The 22,181-nt window shown below is 39.3% G+C and overlaps 1 protein-coding gene across 3 annotated transcripts in view; it reads right to left on the reverse strand.

Annotated features, from left to right (window-relative positions):
- ITGA8 (integrin subunit alpha 8) overlaps nt 1–22,181 on the reverse strand; it is a 196,557-nt gene that overhangs the window by 161,860 nt on the left and 12,516 nt on the right. For all 3 annotated transcript variants that reach the window (XM_005564711.4, XM_065520345.2, XM_065520346.2), the window contains exon 3: nt 1,991–2,091. In XM_005564711.4, the coding sequence (XP_005564768.3) occupies nt 1,991–2,091 (101 nt within the window). The remainder of the gene's footprint in view (nt 1–1,990; nt 2,092–22,181) is intronic.

Genomic DNA, 22,181 nt, shown 5'->3' on the forward strand with positions numbered 1-22,181 from the left:
AATAAACGTGTATAAAACATTAGCATGATTTGGACTTCCGTTTTACTTGCCTGAATCTTCTGTAAATATTGTACGTGATTCTCCAAATACTCATCTCTAAAGACAGAATCCTAGAACACAGAGCTGCTAGCCTGCCTTCTAACTTGATGGTATTGTGTCATACTTAATTCCAGAGAAGTGAAAAAAAATCCCAATTTGAAAGTGGTCTATGCTTCCAAATGTGTCCTTGGTAATTTGGACCAATGTATAACTACTTTTAGTAAAGGTAACTCCTAGTGTCAAATAAATTACCCTTCTACAACTTCAGTTGTTTGGTTTTGCCTCTCTATATATTGTAAAGTCTTGGCCAATACCTCAAAACTCTGTAACTCTTCTAGGTTCCCCAAGTTATCTGGTTCATAAATTCAGCATAAGGTGCAGTTGCAAAAGCACAGGGAAGTCTACGTCGTGAAGCATTCACTTGTGTAGCTTGATCTCATCCAACTGGCCTCACCTTCTGTTTCACCAAAAGGCATTTCATGCCACGAAAATGCTTTCCAGTGTTTGTCTGATGTTAGCTCTAAAAAGTTACTCTTTTTCAATCTGCTCAGTTTCACATTGATGTGAAACATACTGATGTGATATACTTAGGCTTTGACCCAAACCTGCTATGTATACTCATGGTACCTGGATATATAAAATGATACTTCTGGAGGCAGGATTTTACAGTTATAAAATTACATCATATAGGAGAGAATTTAAATGTTCAATCTGCTAAGTTTCAGTGTTCAAAGAAAAAATTTAGCTTGAAATATACTCTGTATTATCCTATTTCCCATCACATATTTTAGAAAATGCATGCATGCCAAAAATTAATCACTTTTATTATGAACATGGTGTATTATTTTAGTTTCCATTGTTTTGAGGGTTTCTACAATTATTGAATAAATATGCAACTATTATATGTTGCAGATAAAATTTCAAGACACAAAAAAATCAAAACTATCCAAAAGATTTTTTAAACCCCAAACAGTTATTACACAGAGTTAATTTTTCAACAGCAAGTCCCATAAGTCATATACCACCTTAAAAAGTGCTTACCAATTCTGGAATGTAAAACTTGTATTAATGCAAAGACAACCGTACAAAAACTATATTGTAAATGTTGGATTTCTTAACTAGAGAGGGCTATATACACTTTATACATTACCTGTTTTATGTCAAAATCTTTTTGGGGTTAACCACAGACTAAATAAAGTAAGGCATTTCCTTTAGATACTTATTCTTATTAAATCATAATTCAAGTAGCTTTCAACAAATCCTAAAAGCCAAAGTTATTGCTTTATTGTTGTAAGGAAATTAAAGCCAATAGGTTGAAAAATTCCCCAAACTAAAAAACACTTCCAGATTACTTCAACAGTCATTTGCTTCTTGATAACTTAGACACGTATCATTGCTCAGAACAATAAAATAATAGAATTATAAAGTCATAGCACTTTGAAGCTGAAAGATTATCTATTTGGGAATGAGTGTTTTTACTTTAAAAAGTATTAATGAACTCAGAGAATCATGCAGTCAGCCGTTTAAAAATTATGAAAGACAGTTTTCCTTTCGGTGGAAAAAGGATCAATGAAACCAAAGCAGATTAACTTAGCCTTCTTATGGGAATAGTCCTATTTTTCTGGTCAGATTTTAGGTAGTCCCTAAGTCAGTCTTAAGCAGTATGTTTTACCACTTTAAGATTTAGCTTTTACTTTTCTTAGTTGTTTTTGAAATATTTGAAAATATTTAACTGCTTTTCTGGAAAACAGGAGTTATTTCTGATAACTTTAAACACTAAAATACATTCTTTAATTTTTAAGCATACAGTTTCTTTTAAAATGGCAACAGGTTTATCACTGAAAGTCTAACATGTTCCTATAGGAAAGAGCTTTCCTAAACATGAGCTTTAAAACATTGCAGTGCACACCGTATTCCAAAGCAGCAGCACAAGCCCACGGCTCATACTCACCACAACTTTTCCTTTGTGAGCTTTCACTGTTGCTCCAAACCACTGATTGGATTTAAACTCAATATGTTCTTTGGTTCCATTAACTCTGATCTTTCTGTTGTCTGACAAAGAAGATGTGAATAGTTAATAATTTGTAAAACATGGCAGCCAATTAAAACACATAATAAATTTGTACATTAAAAATACTTGAACTAATACCAATCCTTCTCAAACTCCTCCAAAAAAATTGAAGAGAGGCTGGGTACGGTGGCTCATGCTTGTAATTCCAGTAATTTGAGAAGCCAAAGCGGGAGGATCATTTGAGTCTGGGAGTTCAAGACCAGCCTGGGCAACATGGTGAAACCCTGTCTCTACCAAAAAATACCCCCCCAAAAAAAAGCTGGGCGTGGTGGCTTGTGCCTGTAGTCCCAGCTACTTGGGAGGCTGGATGAGAAAATCACTTGAACCCAGGAGGTGGAGGTTGAGTTGCAGTGAACTCAGATCGTGCCACTACAGTCCAGCCTGGGCAACAAAATAAGACTCTGTCTCAAAAAAAAACCAAAAAACAATTGAAGAGAAGGAAATAATCCAAGGGCCAGCATTACCCTGGTACCAAAGCCAGACAAGGGCATTACCAGAAAAGAAAATTACAGGCTAATATCCCCAATAAACATAAATGCAAAAATTTTCAACAAAATACTAGCAACCCAAATCCAACAGCACATTAAAAGGATAATTGATCATGTTTAAGTGGGGTTTATCCCTGGAATGCAAGGATAGGTCAACATAGCAAATCAATAAATATACTACCCACATGAATAAGATGAAGGACAAAAACCATATGATCATTTTAATAGATGCAGAAAAAACATTTGACAAAATTCAATATACTTTCAACATAAAATCTCTTAAAAAGTTAAATATAGAAGGAATGTACCTACACACAGTAAAACCATAAATCACAAGCCCACAGCTAACATTACACTTAGCAGTGAAAAGTTGAAATCTTTTCCTCTAAGATCAGGAACAAATGCCCACTCTCACCACTTCCATTCAACATAGAACTCTAAGTCCTAACCAGAGCAGTTGGTCAAGAAAAAGAAAAGACATCCAAATCAGAAAAGAAGTTAAATTGTCCTGTTTGCAGATGACATAATCTTATATATAGAATGCCCCAAAGATTTCACTAAGAAACTATTTAAAATGATAAAGCCGGTAAAATGGCAGGGCACAAAATCATATAAAAATCCCATTTACGATAGCATTTAAAAAATACTTAGGACAGACGGCATCGGCCAGATGGAGACTAGAGGTGCCTAACGCTTGCTCCCTTACAAAAAAGGACCAAAACAACAACAAACAACTGCATTGCAACCAGACTAACTTAAGGAGATTACTGGAGTACAGCAAGGGAGTGGCAAAAACCCTGTGAGAATAGAAACTCTGGATGGCCGCAGAGAGAGGGGAACATAACATCTTGCCTCCACCATTTCATCTCCCAAGCCAGGATAAACTCAGAACTAGGAGGGAAAAGAAGAGCAGGAGGCCTCCTGAGCCCCATCACTGTCATGGACACCTGCAGTTTGCTTCGGGAGAATTCTGCAGTCCTCAAAAGCCCTGAGCCCAGCTGTAGAGCGACCTGCAGTTCACACAGCGGAGCAACTCCAGAGATGGAGCCCACTTTGTACCCCACTCCTGTGACCCAAGCTGTTACTGCACTGAGCCATCTGGAAGCAGGAGTCACTGCTAGAGTGCATCCTGCTCTGGGGGCCACTAGCCTCTGCATCCCTCCATCCTTGAGCCTCTGCCAACATTGCACTATCCTCACACACACACAGCAGTGCCCCAATCCCCAGCCAGTCTGCTGCAGCTCCCTACGCCCTGGGCCCTTCATCTCCCCATCCCAATTGCCGCTGTGCCTTGCTGCCAGCTACTCAGAGCATGGACCCAGCAGAAAAGCCGAGTCCAAACCCACAGAGGAGCTGCACCCCTTTGGCACCAGAAGCAACCTTGTGCTTTGGCCCCAGAGAATTGGTGCTTTGGTGCAGAGGAGCAGGTGTGATTCTGCACTCAAGCCCGTGTTTTGCCCACCCTCTCCAGGAAACATAGCTTTCTCTGAGCTGTATTACCCAACCTTTGGGCCAAATGGCAGCACACCCACCTCCCTTAAGTGCTGGAGCTCAGCCCTCCATAGTGTGAGCTGCTGAGGCTCCCCACTCCCTGGGGAGCGAAGCCAACATTGCACTGCTCCCTGTCCCCTGGTGTCCAAACTACCACTGCACCCTACCATTCATAGGACTTTGCTGCCACTGCACCCGGCCTCACAGAGCCTGGGCCACCGGTGTCCAGCACTCCAGGGTTCAAAGTCAACACTGTGACTTAAAAGTGGAAATCCTCTCATTTGCCACAACATGGATGAACCTGACGATTTCATGCTAAGGCATGAATATTTTGTGCCTGAAACAAGCCAGGCACAAAACCACAGATAAACATGGAACTACTGTATGATCCAGCAATCCCACTACTGGGGATATATTCAAAGGAAATGGAATTAGTATATTGAAAATATATCTGCACCCCCATGTTCATGGCGGCACTGTTCATAAGTGCCAAGGTATGGGATCATCTTAGGTGTCCTTCAACAGATGAATAAAGAAAATGTGGTGTGTATATGCTGGAACACAATTTAGCCTTAAAAGAGGAAATCATCTCATTTGCCACAACATGGATGAACCTGAGGATATCATGCTAAGGCACAAATAATTTTGTACCTGAAACAAGCCAGGCACAGAACCACAGATATTGCATGATCTCACTTACATGTGGAATCTAAAAATGTCAGACTCATAGAAGCAAAGAGTAGAATGGTAGTTACCAGAGGGTGGGGAGGGCAGAAGGCATTGGGGAGATGTTTGTCAAAAGGTACAAAGTTTCAGTTGGGGTGAACAAATTATAGAGATTTATTGTACAGAGTTGACCAAGAGAATAGATTTTAAATGTTCTTAATATACACACACATATACACAAAAGGCAACCATGCTAGGTAATGAATATATTTATTAGCTTGATTTAATTATTTCACAATGTATAAATAGCTCAAAACATTACATTGTACACGATAAATATATACAATTTTTTTTGAGACAGGGTCTCACTCTGTTACCCAGGCTAGAATGCAATGGCATGATCGCAGTTCACTGCAGCCTCGACTGCCCTGGGCTCAAGTGATCCTCCCACCTCAGCCTCTCAGGTAGCTGGAAATATGTGCACGCCACCGTGCAGGGCTTTTTGTTTCTTTGTTTGTTTGTTTTTCGGTAGAGGCAGGGTTTTGCTATGTTGCCCAGGCTGGCCTTGAACTCCTGAACTCAAGCAATCTTCCCGCCTTGGCTTCCCAAAGTGCTGGGATTACAGGTGTGAGCCACTGTACCCAGCCTTATACAAATTTTGTCAATTAAAAAAAAAACTTGAGCACCAATTTTCATATAGAGGGGGATTTCTCATTGATTAAGTCTAAGTTGGAGCATGACTCCCACTAGATAAATATGACATGAAAATATGTATTCAACCATGACATTTCACAACTTAAAAGAAGCATTTTCTTAAGATTTGCATTTCAGAGGTAACTGTCTTGCAAACTTAGTGTAGACTCTGGTATCCTTGAATCTGCACTTCAGTTATTGATTTCATATTGAAGACCATATATTTATAACTACTCTAAATATTTCCAAATCTTTCCCAATAGTGAAACACATGGGATTCTGCCTACTCTGAAGAACAGAGGCTTCCCAGCATGTGTTAGCGGGAACCAGCAGGAAGGACTCCAAAGTCTTGGTTTTTAACTGAATAACACATGTCTACACAACCACAGTAGATAACACCCCAACACAATTGTACATACACTTTGCAGATGTCAGCATGAGTGGGGCCATCTGGGTAGAAACTCAGCCCAATTATAACACACTTTAGTCCTTAATAAAAAGCATGCATCTTGGCCAGGTGCAGTGGCTCATGCCTGTAATCCCAGCACTTTGGGAGACCAAGGCAGGTGGATCACTTGAGGCCAGGAGTTCGAGACCAGCCTGACCAATATGATGAAATCCTGTCTCTACTAAAAATACAAACATTAGCTGGGCGCGGTGTTGCACATCTGTAGTCTCAGCTACTCAGGAGGTGGAGACATGAGAATTAGTTGAACCTGGAAGTGGAGGTTGCAGTGAGCTGAGATTGTGCCACTGCACTCCAGCCTGGGCAAAATAGTGAGACTGTCTAAAATAAAATAAAATAAAATAAAATAAAGCAAAGCATGCATCTTTTCTTTCACTCTTGATTTCACATTCAACTATTTCACAAGTTCTAATTGCATAGTTTTAACTAGAGCTTTATCAGTAATAGCTAATGAATTTCAAAAGACATTTGTACTAGGGCATCTTATTTGTGTGTTTCCTGTGGTATGCATTTTATTTTTCTTCCTTGACTTTATAAAAATGCATTACAAAATAAACTTTTTATTCCTATTAAGTGAGGCCAAAATAAACATATAATTAAACTTTCAATGGAGTTTTCTTATGATTGCAGACTGTTTAAAGAATAAATTATACATACTCAATCTTAACCTAAAATTTACATTTTGACATGTTAGTAGAAAATCATGAATTTCCCTCTTAAATATCTTATGCTTTTGATGTTTCCAGATGTTTTTAAAAAACAAGTTCTGGAAATCCTCACTCAAAGTGCACATGACTAACAAAGCATTACAGCATCTTACAGTTTATAGCTTAAACTGGAAAATATAGACATTTCTATTTATGTCTAGGCAGCTTGGAAGATGATAGAATTTGAAGCTGAAGGTTCTTGCCATCAATGATTAGATGACCTTGGGCAATTCATTTAATCTTTTGCAGTTTCGATTTCTTCTGTAAAAAGAGGCTGAGAATAGCTTCCCCTTCTCCTCCTGCACAGGTGGTCGTAAAGTCACGAAGGTTCCGTGAGATAAGTGAGCATGAAAGTTCTCTGTAAATTGGGAAGTCATACAACAGAAATCTTGTAGCGATACAGCTGAAGGTCCATAGGGTTTTTTTTTTTAATCTCTAAATTAGAGATAGCTTAAGATAGTTTAAGACAGCGTAAGTCTGTGTTTTGGTATCGCAGTTTAGTATCACCAGCTTAAGATATCCCCACTTAAGCTGGGATGTTGATGTTGTACAACAGAAATCTTGCAGCAATACAACTACATGAAGGTCAATGGCTTTAATATATACTTATTTTTAAAAATCTATCTATATTATATATAAAAAATATAAAAAATATAAATGATATATAATATATTTATATTTATAATACATCTATTATATATAAAATATATCTATAATAGATAAAAGTATATCTAATATATTATAGATTTATAATATATATCTATAAAATATATAAAAATAGAGATATAATAATATATAATATAGTGAATATAATATTTTATGTATTTATTAATATACATTATAATATATAATAATTATATCTATTATATATCTATATATATCTTAGGAACCTAGAAATTCAACCTAAGTCCAAGAATTCAAAAGAATCTCCCTGACACACAAGTATAATGTTGTTAGTAGTGACTTGTGGCACTCAGGAATGAAATTATGATACCTCACAACATTGTCAAGGTGGCTTAGATTACACACAGGGAGAAAGTACTAGAGTGGTCTTAAAATTACGAAACTACAAAAAAGCCATGAAAAGAAGACCAGTGCCTCAAAAATTCAAATAGAGTTAAAGGAGATCCCAAAAGGACTTCAGAAGAGCCGGCTTCAGTGAGGAAGGAAATGAATTCTAGGGAAAAAAAAGAAGCCACAGGAAGAACCGGACCTTCCTTTGCTGATTAAAATTCTGTAATTCGGCCTGTGTGATTCCCAAGATCTCTTTTCTGCCATTATAGGGTGAACTGTGTAATAACTTGATTGCAAGTGTCAACTGGGCTATTTTTCAGTAATATATTTCTTCTGGACTAAGGGTATAAATGAATGGCCTTCATTAATTTCATATCCAATCCAGGGATTGTAACAGAACAGAATTCCACTGTCCCAGGTCTCTATGTACTGAGACGAGTTTTTAATCTGTGTGTATTGTCCTCTCATTGACCTTTGAAGTCAACAAATCACCTTTCTAAAATTCTGTTTTATTATGTCAATAAATTATCTGACTTTGAACCTAACATTGTATTTGAATCAGATTTCAAATAAGTAAGACGTATGTGGGTTGACTGTGAAGGGTGAGCTTTCCCTAATTTCTTATTTCCCTTTTCTAAGCAAGGTTCTTTCATGCCAAATAAGCGGACACACTGCTCATTACTGTGTCAACCTAGTGCTCAATGGACCTTTGATGCATGGAGGATGTTTTTGATTTAATTTGATCTGACCTTTAGTGAAAACTACTTCCAAGTGATGTCTGTCAATACTCAGCACTGTGTCAGCCCTTCCAGTCTCTTTTCTTTATGGGAAGAACTGAACGTATGGAAAATACATTTCTCAGACTTTCTAAGGAGCAGGATTCTGAATGAATGAGAGGCTCAGGAGAGATTTGAGAACCGGGAAAGAAAGAGAAGCCACGTTTTCTGGTGACAGCCACAGGAAGCATGTGGACATCAGCGGTGACAGATGTGATGTTCTTCCAGCAGCTCCCAAATATCCTCCTGACAATCACCTCTTTGGTCCTTTGGACAGCAGAGATCAAGTCCTGTGATCCCTGAACTTGCACATTCCTTGATCTGCAGGTAGCAACTTTCCAGACTTTCACACCCTATCCTTGCCGACGTCCATGAAAGCCTGCCAGACTCTGCGTGAAATTCCTTCCTAGTTGTAATCCTCAATGTGCTCTCTGTTTTCCTAACCAAACCTGCTGACTGACATGGGATAACACATTTAGGGTAGGGCCGCAGGTCCTCTGAAGCAGAAGGAAGGCATCGGGTTACCCTGGGAGGACTGTCAACCCCACAGAACGCACAAGGACCAGTGGTTCCAGGAGACGATGGAGCCCATTAGTTACCTAAGCAAGTCTCTCAGCATATCACAAACTATGGAGAAAGCAAAGGCAAAAGCTCAGAAAAGCTTTTATAGTGGCTGCATATATTCTCAAGTTTTCTAAGTGGCAGGAGGTGATTAACAAAGCTAACAAATGAAAACCAAAGTGAAAAATTTTCAAGAAAAGGAGGAATATGTCAGAGTCCCCAAATCAATGAGAAAAAGACTAAAATTCAATAGAAAACAATTTCTAAGGATCCGAACAGGCATTACAGGTAAAGATGAATTAGCCAGAAAATTCAGAGAAACAACCTGAGCCTCAAATTAAAGCAATAATAACTTACCACTTGTCACTTACCAAGCTGGCCCCAAATTAATAATATTTGCTCTATTTCAAGACAACAATTTGATGCTGAAGTTTGGAACAGCCATTTGGCACCATGTATCCAAATTTTAAATGTATATTTTGATCCTTCTGATCAAAAAATTGTTTCAGTATTTTGTTCAGTGGAAATAGTAACACAGTGGCTCATGCTTATAATCCCAGCACTTTGGGAGACCAAGGCGGGAGGATCGCTTGAGGCAGGAGTTCAAGGCTACAGTGAGCTATGATAGCGCCACTGCACTCCAGCCTGAACAACATGGCAAAACCCCAACTCTTACCAAAGAAAAAAAAAAATTAGCCAGGCATAGTGGCCCATGCCTGAGGTGGGAGGATCAGTTGAGCCTGGGAGGTAGAGTCTGAAGTAAGCCAGGATCATGCAACTATACTCCAGTCTAAGTGACAGAGTAAGAGTATTCTGTCTCTAAAGTCTCAGAGTAAGTACTCTCCTGTCTCTAAAACACACACACACACACACACACACATATACACAAGATATAGTATGAAAATATTGCTACACTGTTTGTCACACCAAAAACTGGAGCAACTTAAATGTTTATAAATAAGAGACTCAAAAAGAAACGTCTGCTATCTATAAGACAAAGATTCAACTGTTATACACATATGATAGATTTGTATGCACTGATACAGAAAAATGCCTACACAATACATGTATTTTTAGCTTTTCTGAGGCTTTTTAAAAGTACAGAGAAATATAAGGACTTTAATATGTGAAACACAGGTATTCTCACCAGGAAGTATCGATAATTGTGAAGAATGGACAACGTTTGTGAATTGCGATTCACAAACATTATGGTACCTTTTTTTAAAAAAAGTATTACTATACTTTAAGTTCTGGGGTACATGTGTATAATGTGCAGGTTTGTTACATATGTATACTTGTGCCATGTTGGCGTGCTGCACCCATCAACTCGTCAGCACCCATCAACTCGTCATTTACATCAGGTATAACTCCCAGTGCAATCCCTCCCCCCTCCCCCCTCCCTCTGATAGGCCCTGGTGTGTGATGTTCCCCTTCCCGAGTCCAAGTGATCTCATTGTTCAGTTCCCACCTATGAGAGAGAACATGCGGTGTTTGGTTTTCTGTTCTTGCGATAGTTTGCTGAGAATGATGGTTTCCAGCTGCATCCATGTCCCTACAAAGGACACAAACTCATCCTTTTTTATGGCTGCATAGTATTCCATGGTGTATATGTGCCACATTTTCTTAATCCAGTCTGTCACTGATGGACATTTGGATTGATTCCAAGTCTTTGCTATTGTGAATAGTGCTGCAATAAACATACGTGTGCATGTGTCTCTGTAGCAGCATGATTTATAATCCTTTGGGTATATACCCAGTAATGGGATGGCTGGGTCATATGGTACTTCTAGTTCTAGATCCTTGAGGAATCGCCATACTGTTTTCCATAATGGTTGAACTAGTTTACAATCCCACCAACAGTGTAAAAGTGTTCCTATTTCTCCACATCCTCTCCAGCACCTGTTGTTTCCTGACTTTTTAATGATTGCCATTCTAACTGATGTGAGCTGGTATCTCATTGTGGTTTTGATTTGCATTTCTCTGATGGCCAGTGATGATGAGCATTTTTTCATGTGTCTGTTGGCTGTATGAATGTCTTCTTTTGAGAACTGTTCATATCCTTTGCCCATTTTTTGATGGGGTTGTTTTTTTCTTGTAAATTTGTTTGAGTTCTTTGTAGGTTCTGGATATATGGTACCTTTTGACACCTGTCCCCCGTTACATTCCTCTTCCCACCTCCCCCTCCAGAGGTTACCACCATCATTAATTAAATGTATGTGTTTCTGGCCATTTAAAAAATAATACCATGAATAATATAGGGCCATGTTCTACAATGCTTTTCCTGTAAAGGACTAGATAAATGTCTTAGGCTTTGCAAACTGTATAATCTTTGTCACAGCTACTCAATTCTGCCCTGTAACAAAAGCAGCCCATAGACAATATGTGAAAGAATGGGCTTGGACTTTGCTGTGTTCCAATAGAATTTCATATTTCATATAGGAACACAGAAATCAAATTGAATTTTATATAACTTTTATGTGTCATGAAATATTATTCTTTAAAAACATTTCTCCAGCCATTTAAAAATGTAAAAGCTACTCTCAGCATGTAGGCTGTGCACACACCGATGGTGGGCCAGTTTTCGTTGTAGTTTGCCAACAATTGATAGCGTAGTCTTTGGTGCAGTCCTGTAAACTAAAGAAAAATGGTATTATATGTTCTTTTTCAATTTATTTTTTATTTCAATAGGTTTTAGGGGAACAGGTGTTGTTTGGTTACATTAACAAGTTATTCAGTGGCGATTTCTGAGATTTTGGTGCACCCATCACCCAAGCAGTGTACACTGTACCCAGTGTGTAGTCTTTTATCCCTCACCCCACTCCCACCCATTCACCAGAGTCCCCAACGTCCATTGTATCATTCTTATGCCTTTGTATCCTCATAGCTTAGCTCCCACTTAACAGTGAGGACATATAATGTTTGGTTTTCCATTTCCAAGTTACTTCACTTAGAATAGTGGTCTCCAATTCCATCCAGGTTGCTGAGAATGCCATTATTTCATTCATTTTTATGGCTGAGTAGTATTCCATGGTGTATAAACATAGCATACTTTCTTTATCTACTCGTTGATTGATGGACATTTGGGCTGGTTCCATATTTTGGCAATTGCAAGTTGTGCTGCTATAAACACACATATGCAAGTACCTTTTTCATATAATGACTTCTTTTCCTCTGGGTAGATACCTAGTACTAGGATTGCTGGATCTAATGGTAGATCTTCTTTTATTTCTTTCAGGAATCTCCACGCTGTTTACCATAGTGGTTGTACTAGTTTACATTCCCACCAACAGTGTAAAAGTGTTCCCTTTTTACAGCATCCATGCCAACATCTATTTTTTTTAAGTTTTTTATTTATAGTCATTCTTGCAGGAGTGAGGTGGTATCACATTGTGGTTTTGATTTGCATTTCCCTGATCATTAGCGATGTTGAACATTTTTACATATGCTTCTTGGCCATTTGTATATCTTCTTTTGAGAATTGTCTATTCATGTCTTTAGCCCACTTTTTGATGGGATTGTTTTTTTCTTTCTGATTTGTTTGAATTCTTTGTGGATTCTGGATATCAATCCTTTGTCGGATGTTTAGATTGTGAAGATTTTCTCCCGCTCTGTGGGTTTTCTGTTACTTCTGCTGATTATTTCTTTTCTGTGCAGAGGCTTTTCAGTTTAATTAAGTCCCAGCTATCTATCTTTGTTTTGGATGCATTTGCTTTTGGGTTCTTGATTAGAAGATTTTTGCCTAAGAAAAAATGGCATTTGGTTAGGCACAGTGGCTCGTGCCTGTAATCCCAGCACTTTGGGAGTCCAGGAGGCAGATCACCTGAGTTCAGGAGTTAGAGACCGGCCTGACCAACATGGTGAAACCCTGTCTCTACTAAAAATCCAAAAATTAGTTGGGCGTGGTGGCACATGCCTGTAGTCCCAGCTACTGGGGGGCTGAGGCAGGAGAATCACTGGAACCTGGGAGACAGAGGTTACAGTGAGCTGAGATCCCGCCACTGCACTCTAGCCTGGGAGACAGAGTGAGAATGTGTCTCAAAAAAAGAAAAAGAAAGAAAGAAAGAAAAGAAAAGAAATGGCGTTATATTTTCTGTATTTAGCAGTCTATACTTGTGTTTTACCCTCAGTTTTATGTTTGTGAGAAATATCCATGAATAGATAGATGGCTAGTTAGCTAGATACATAGATATGTAGAAACATAGATGAGTGAATGGATAGAAAAATAGATGACAGATAGATACATACATGCATAGATCAGTCTAGCTCATTCTTTTTAACTCCTGTATAATATTGCATCCTATTGAATAATAGTCTACATTTTATTTATCCAGTCCGTTTACATATGAACATATATGGATTTTTTTTTCATTTTTCCCACTTCTACTCTGAGCTCTGAACATTCACATACCCACTTCAATGTGCCTGTGTAAAAGGGTTTCTCTCTGGCACCCAGACTAAGAATGACATTGCTGGGTCATAGAGAACGATCATACTCATTTGATCAGACATGCCCAGTGATCTCCAAAGTAGCTACAATTTTATGTCCACTAGCAGTGTGGGAGCGAGGGATTCTCAACTTTTGTTATTATAGGAGGACTTTTAAATATTTTCCAGTCTAGATGACCACGGAATGATATCTCATTGTGTTTTCATTTGCATTTTCTTGACTTTTAGTAAGGCTGATCATCTTTTCATGTTTGTGGACCATTCACTTTTTTCTTCTGTGAAGTGTCATTTTATATCCTTTGCTCATTTTCTTGTTTAGTTATTAGTTTTTTTGATTCATAATTCATATATTTTTGGCTACTGATTCTCTTTCCCACATAAATGTTGCAAGTATCATCTTCCAATTTTTTTCTAGTCTTTTAACTTTGTTAATTGGGATGATTGTCCATCCAGAATTTATTCTTGTTTAAACAGCGGCAGAGATACCTTCCTTCTTTCAATATGAAAAGCCACTTGCTCCCACAGCACTTACTGAACAATCCATCTCTTCTCAGTGATTTGCAGTTCCACCTCTGCAATAATAAAACCTGACTTGGTCCAAGGGACCAACATTGTCTGGCCCCTGATTGCTTCTCCAATCTCAGTGCCTCCTGCCTTCCCATGCTCCTCAACCTGCAGACACACCAACTTCCTGTCCTGTGAACACCCCCAGCGTTTTCAGTCTTGCCATTGCATTTCCTCTTCCTGGAACGCTCTTCCCATAGTGCTTCACTTGGCTGCCTTCTTCGCATTACTCAGATGAGAGTATTGCATGCTATTGCAGTAAACATGCAAATAAGATGTTGCATACAGTAAGCATGCAACCAAACCAAAGATAGTTAGCTGGGACTTAATTAAACTGAAAAGCTTCTGCACAGCAAAATAAATAATCAGCAGAGTTAACAGAAAACCCACAGAGCGGGAGAAAATCTTCAAAATCCATACATCCAACTAAGGACTAATATCTAGAATCTGCAAAGAACTCAAACAAACATCAAGAAAAAAAAATAAACAATCCCATTAAAAAGTGGGCTAAGGACGTGAATAGCTCCAGTACCACATCCTCAGAGACACATGCCCTAAGCCACTGGTTCTGTCTACTCATTGTCATTCACTCTCCCATTACCACTTTACATTTTCTTCATAGTACTTATCACTATCTGAGATGATCGTGTTGGCATGTTTACTGCAATAGTATACAATACTATATAGGAGTTAAAAGTCTATGTTTTTATATAGGTATTATCTACCCTTTGAGAATATACATAGATTCCACGGAGATGTTCTCTGCTTCACCTCTGCATTTTACAGTGCCTAAAACATAGTAGATCACAGTGTTTGTTGAATGAATAACCAAGCTCCCCTCTATTCATTCAAAAGTTTGTCAAGAGTACATTGTGGCCGGACGCGGTGGCTCAAGCCTGTAATCCCAGCCCTTTGGGAGGCCGAGACGGGCAGATCACGAGGTCAGGAGATCGAGACCATCCTGGCTAACCCGGTGAAACCCCATCTCTACTAAAAAATAAAAAAAACTAGCCGGGCGAGGTGGCGGGCACCTGTAGTCCCAGCTACTCGGGAGGCTGAGGCAGAAGAATGGCGTAAACCCGGGAGGCGGAGCTTGCAGTGATCTGAGATCCGGCCACTGCACTCCAGCCTGGGCGACAGAGTGAGACTCCGTCGCAAAAAAAAAAAAAAAAAAAAAAAGAGTACATTGTTCAGTATGATCCCACTTTTATTTAAAAGTCGAATATTCTATGCCTGGATGTGTATGTGTGATTGTTATTGTGCTTGTGTGTGTATGTACTGACACTAACCTATGAGTGATGGTTATCTTGAAAGCAGGGAATATACAGGTGTCATTGGCTTTTATATTTCCATGGAATACATTTCTGTATCGTTTGAGCTTTTACTGTGAGTATTAGTACATCTATGATCTGAAAAAGGGAAACCCTAAAGATAAACTGAAAAGATCTGTAAGTCCACCCAGGGAGTTTAGATGGGTGGTGTGATACAATTGATTTGACTCATCCTCCATTTCTGGCCTTTGAAGTGATCTCTCTGAAACTGGCAGCTTTTGGTTCTTTTTTTTTTTTTTTTCATGGGAATATGCATTTCAGAGGAGGACTGAGGGGATGTGGAATATGGTGCACACGTGGGCTGTAAGCAGATTTTTCTAATCTTCTAGCGTAGTGAAATGAGAGGAATTACACCAAGTGAAGAGAGATCACCCTAGGACAGGAAGAGAAGAGTTGCAATTGACACAGGTGTGACCAAACATTTTGGCAGACAGCATAATTTTTGAAAACTATATATAAAACCCTCGACCCCCTAGAGAAAACAGTAGGTTTCCCTATAACCTTCAGTCATCACTTTAAGTTTGTCTCCTCGGAAATTTTCTTAAAGCAGTTGCAGGAGCTATCCAGACATTTTTAATCAGGAAAAAGGTAAAAGAAATCCTTAACCATTTGTTTATAATTTTTATCATAGTCAGATTTATGCTGTAAAATTTCTAATTGGAACTAAGCATCTGAGAACAGGGAATAGTCATGTGTAAAATTCAAAATAAAACAGCTGTGGCCAGAGAACTCCTTGTCTATGAGAAACAAATCCAAGAAAAGGACCTGGATTGATTTTTATATCACAGAAAATTGAACTTCCAAATGCATGGCTCCAAATACTCCAAAACCACTCTGAAAACCCCTTAAACAATATCACACTAATTCACTTTTCCTTATGATGTTTGAGAGATGTGTTATTTTTATTAAATGATTATTTCATTATTTATATCATGTATGCATACTATATAAAAATATGTGCATGCTTACACTCACATTAAATAATTTTCTTGTCTTTACCTCAAAGATCAAATATAAATACACTGCCTTTCGCACTTGAAATTTTTTTTTTTTTTTTTTTTTTGAGACGGAGTTTCACTCTTATCACCCAGGCTGGCATGCAAATGGCACTATCTTGGCTCACTGCAACCTCCACCTCCCAGGTTCAAGCTATTCTCCTGCCTTAGCCTCCCGAGTAGCTGGGATTACAGGTGCCCGCCACCATGCCCAGCTATTTTTTGTGTTTTTGGTAGAGATGGGGTTTCACCATGTTGGCCAAGCTAGTCTCGAACTCCTGACCTCAGGTGATCCACCCGCCTCGGCCTCCCAAAGTGCTGGGATTATAGGCGTGAGCCACTGCGCCCGGCCCACCTGAAGATCTTCACCCCACAGCCTGAGCTCTGGGTATTGATTGGGCTTCCTTTCCATTTGGTTTAACTTTCTTTCTGTTCCCTGTTGAGTCTCATTCCACGGCCTTCTTTCAGACATTTATTTTGTGAAATTCCTTTTTTCCTTGTTTGCCAACTTGTTCAAATCACTCCTTAAAAGACTGTTTTAAAATGTAGGGCTCAAAATTCTTATCTTTTCAAATTGAAATTCTTTGAGATTATTGTTTCAAAATTTTCGAATAGTGCAAAGTAACAAAACTTGTTACTGTAAAAAGTAGAGTAATTGTATAAAGTAGCAACTAAAAGGCCATTAGAATCCAACTCCCTGGACCTAGTCACTGTTCAGTTTGGTAAACTCATTCAGAATTTAAGAAGCTTCTAGACTATTCCTTTAGTTCATAGTGAAATAAACTACTCTTTCCTGGAAATCATGAAACTTCCCTTTTAAATTATTTGTTCATATCACTATTTAAATATTCAGTTTCATATATAATCAAATACTATAATAAAGCTAAGTGAGTTAAATGCATGCTTTTAGAGTTTTAATAATCATTTTCATAAATATGGGTTTGTAATATCAACAGTACAGAGTGTATTGCAGTCTGCCTATTGTATAGTTTTCCTGATCCGGATGAGAACATAAATTTTGTGCTGTAATTATTTTCATGTCTAGACTGTCTTCCTTAAGAACAGAGATCACATTTCTAACTTCCTGTCTTGAATAACTCATAGTGCCTAGCCAGTGTTCTTCAGACATTTGCTTGGTAGTAAATACGAATGGCTTTTCCACATCACATACTCTCATTCAGAATGTTTTTCATATATAAATCGACTAAGTAGTATGTATGATTTGGTCAGGAAATACCTATGGATTATACGATGCAAGCAATATTTTGGATATAATGCAAGGGAAATTGGGAGTTGAGAAATGAAAGAATTATCTCTTCCAAGGGAAATGATAAGTTATCTATGCCAGATCCGACTAAAAACAAAAACAAAACTCCCAAGTATGAAACAACAGTGTGAAACACAGAGCTGGTTATAGTGGATTCTATTGATCGAGACAACTTTGACCTTATCTTCTACAACCCACTTCACTACATCCACACAGGCTGGAACAGGTTTTTTTCTCTCATCTGTCCATCCCAGAGGCAGACATGCACACATAGGCATACTCAAACACACACACACAAGCCACTCTTCGGCTCTGACCTTTCATGTTGTACTCTCTGAAAATCCTCCCCCAACACACAAAAGCCCCCCATTCATTCAAGCATAGGAGTCCTTATTTTGCACATCTGAAGCCTTCTTCACTTTCTGCTGTTACAGCACTTAAGCCCAGATTAGAAGAGCCAGGCACTAGTATCCCATCAAAGTTGAATATTGTGAGATCAGAGGATGTCTGTCTTGTTCATTATTTTTACCTAATGTAATGGTAACACCATTAACGAAGCCAGAATCTTGGAATGCATCCTTGACGATCCCCGATCTTGCACTCCCAAATTTCAATGAGTCATCAATTCTTGTTGATGCTTCCTTTTGTTATCTCCCAAATCCATCCACTTCTTTCCATCCTTGTCGCCACTTTCCTAGTTGTGGTCATCATTTTCTTTAGCCTCCACTGCTGTGACAACTTCCTGACCAGTCTCCCTTCCCCCCGCATTGCCACCTTCAAACCCATTCTCTATCCTGAAGCCAGAGTTGTTTCTCAAATGCACCTGTTTCTTAGGTGCACGCTACTGCACTTGCTAATTTTTTTTGTAGAGATAGGATCTTGCTACATTGTCCAGAGTTGTTTCTTTCCAGAGTTGTTTCTAAAATCTCAACTTTTCTCAAAGAAACCCTTCCCATGCCAATATCATCTTTGCTACTCTCAACCACAGTGGTTTTCTTTCAACTTTCTTCATACTTGAATCTTTCATACTTTCTTCCACCTCTATGTTTTTTTCACACTTGGAATAATTACCTAGGATCACATATCGTAGTCATGTACAGCTGGGGAAATGAGTACCCTCAATATGGCTTCAATGTCAACTCCTGATGGCCAGGAACACAGCATGCTTCTATTTAGTACCCAATCATTTATTTGCTTCAAGAAGTAATGAAAACCTCTCAGCATGGGCATCTCAGGAAGGCGACTCACTGACATAAATTTCTTCAAGATGACCTCAAAGGAGTACTTTTAAATACAGGATATGATTGGGTTTCACGATGAAGGCTGTATAAATTTGCCTCCCAATAACACTTGAAAATGTATTTACACTACCTCCTGTTACATGGTCTTATATTTCTGAGAATCTCATGTCTGCTGCCAAAAGATATAGTAAAGGGTTCCAACTATTCACCTAACAGAACAGTTCGTATTATGTTTTGTTATTGTTGTTGCTGTTTGTTTGTTTTTTTAAAGTCATCATTCCCAATGTTACACAAAATAGGCACTGCAGAATTCAAACCTTCTGTTTCTGTGATTTATCCTTAGAGAAGATTAACACTCAAGAGGAGATTATTCTGTGGGAGATCTTCTTAAATCCTACCCCAAACAGCCATGCTATAGGCTGAGCAGAGGCAAAATGTTACTTATCCAACTTACTGCCTGGTAATCCCTATTATTTCATGACTCCACTTACTCTGCCATTCTGTCACTACTCTTTGAATTTCCTTTTTCTCCCAATCTACTCTTTGACCTCCGCAACTTCAGATGGTGACCTTGCTTCTTATTTCAATGAGAAAATGTAAGCAATGAGAAAAGATCATTTTCTTCCTCCTGCCATCCAATCCAGCAGCCCATTCTCGGTTGTTTCCTGGTTCTGCCTGCCCTCCTTTCACTGCAGATGAACTGCATTTCTGCTGCTTTAAGGCCAATCCTCCCATTTGTATAAGAATCCCCTCTATTCCCCTCCACTCAGAAATTTGTTCCTAACTATGCTCTCTCTCTCTCTCTCTTACAGTCATCTGAACCTATTAGACTATGATCAAGCTATAATACCTTCTTAATGATTAAATTTCTCTGGTCCCATTTATAGCCAAACTTTAAAAATGGCTACACACACTCTGTTCCATTGGCCATCTCCCATTCTCTCTTGACACACTCCACTACAACTGGATTTTTCAGTCATCAGTAACCTTCAATTGTCAAATCATATGTTCCAAGTTTCCACCTTCATTTTACTTCATCTCACAAGACTTTCTTTACTGGCTTCATGGCTTTCTTTTACCTAACTGGTGGCTCCTTCCTTGTGTTTTATACACATCCTCCTCAAATCCCCAGTATTTCTGTAAATGTCGTGGTGCCCCAGGGCTCAATCTCAAGCTCGTTCTCATCTCTTTGCTGCTCTTGTCTTTTGGCCTCTCTTTGCCTCCATCCTCTTCTCTTCATCCACACTCACTCCCTAAGTCATGGCCTTAAATATTACCTTTGTATTCAGACATCTTGCCTGAGCTCTGGGTTTATTTATCCAAGTGCCCATTTGACATCTGCTGGGAGGTCTAATAAGCATCTTAAATTTCACATATCTGGACTCAACCCTGGGTATTTCATCTAAGACATGCTCTTTACCCACTGTTCTCTAAGTCCTATTTGTTCAGTTACTTAGGCCAAAATTTCCTCTTTATTTTGCACTCTTCATCTGATGCATAATGATAAGCTACTAACTGCATTTCCAAATAAATCCCCAAACCAACCATTCCTCAGCTCTCACTGCTACCACTCAATCTCAGCCATACTTACCTTTCACTGGAAAGGGAACAGTCTTCTACCTAGTCTCCTTGCTTGCTTGCTTCTGCTTTTCCTTGTCTGTAGTCTATTTTTCAACAAAGCTAAGCTGATCCTTCTTTTTCCCTCCTGTCACTCACTCTGTCAGGCTGGAGTTCGGTAACACAATTATAGCTCACTGCAGCTTCTAACTCCAGGGCTCAAGTGGTCCTCCCACATCAGCCTCCCTAGTAGTTGGACTACAGGTGCACACTACTGCCCCTGCTAATTTTTTATAGAGATATGATCTTGCTACACTGCCCAGACTGGTCTCAAAGTCTTGGTGTCAAGTGATCCTCCTGCCTTTTTCTCCCAAAGTGCTGGGATTACAAATGTGAGCCACCATGGCTGACCAAAACTGATCTTTAAAAAACCATAATTCAAATTATGTTACTTCCTTACTCAAAACCCACCATTGGCTGCCCACCACTCTTAGAATGAAATCCCAAATCCTGACCTTGGCCATGAAGATACTATACCATCTTGCTTATACCTGGCCTTCTGGCCTAATTTTCTATCACTCTTGCCCTGACTTGCTTTTCTCTAGTTCAGCAACCTTTCTCCATTTCCCAAGCACATCCACATCGCCACACTCCAACACTGACACTCCTACAACCTAGAACATGTCTCCCTTGGATGCCACTTGGCTCCCTTCCTCACTCAAGTTAGGCCCTTGCGCAGATATCACCTCCTCAGTGAAAGTTCTTGTGGCCACCTGTGGTACACAAAATAATACCGCCCAAGAGGGCTACATCTGAATCCCCAAAACTGACAATATTAGGCTACATGGCAAAGAGGGACTGAGATTGCAAATGGAATTAAGGTTGCTAATCAGCTGACCTCAAAATGGTAGATTATCTTGGATCATACATGTGGATCTGATGTAATGATACGGATACTATCAGGTAGAAGAAGGGGCCAAAAAAGGAGATCCAGAGATACGGCAGTGGAAGAAGATGTTGCTACTTTTGAAAATGGAAAGGAGCCCTGAGCCAAGGAATGTGGGTCACCTGTAGGAGCTGGAAAAGGCAAGAAAATAAATAGGTTCTCCCAAGAGCTTCCAGAAGGAATGCAGCTCTGCCAACACCTTAATGCTAGCCCAGGGAGACCCATTTTAGGCTTTGACTTCCAGAACTATAAGATAATCAAGGCTAGGTGCAATGGCTCACACCTGTAATCCTAGCACTTTGGGAGGCCAAGGTGGGTGGATCACCTGAGGTCAGGAGTTCAAGAGCAGCCTGGCCAACATGGTGAAATCTCGTCTCTACTGAAAATACAAAAATTATCCATGCTTGGTGGTGGGTGCCTATAATCCCAGCTACTTGGGAGGCTGAGGCAGGAGAATTACTTGAACCTGGGAGATGGAGGTTGCAGTGAGCCTAGATCATGCCACTGCACTCTGGCCTGGGTGACAGAGTAAGATTCCTTCTTTAAAAAAAGAAAGAAAGAAAGAAAGAAAGAAAGAAAGAAAGAAAGAAAGAAAGAAAGAAAAAAGATAATCAATTTGTGTTGTTTAAAGCGACTAAGCATGTGGTCATTTGTTATAGTAGCAATGGAAAGCAAATGGCCTGCCCAAGCTAAAATAAATGCGCGCGTGTGCGCGCGCACACACACACACCATTCTCTGTCCTCTTGACCTTTGCTTTCTTTTCCTCCACTTGTCACTGGCTGTTACTATGAACCCTGTCCAAAGGGGCAAGACCTTAGGCTTTGTTCGTGGACATACTCCCACGTCAAGAACAGCATCTGC

This window comes from Macaca fascicularis, chromosome 9, assembly GCF_037993035.2.
Source record: "Macaca fascicularis isolate 582-1 chromosome 9, T2T-MFA8v1.1".
In the NCBI taxonomy this organism is placed as follows: Eukaryota; Metazoa; Chordata; class Mammalia; order Primates; family Cercopithecidae; genus Macaca; species Macaca fascicularis.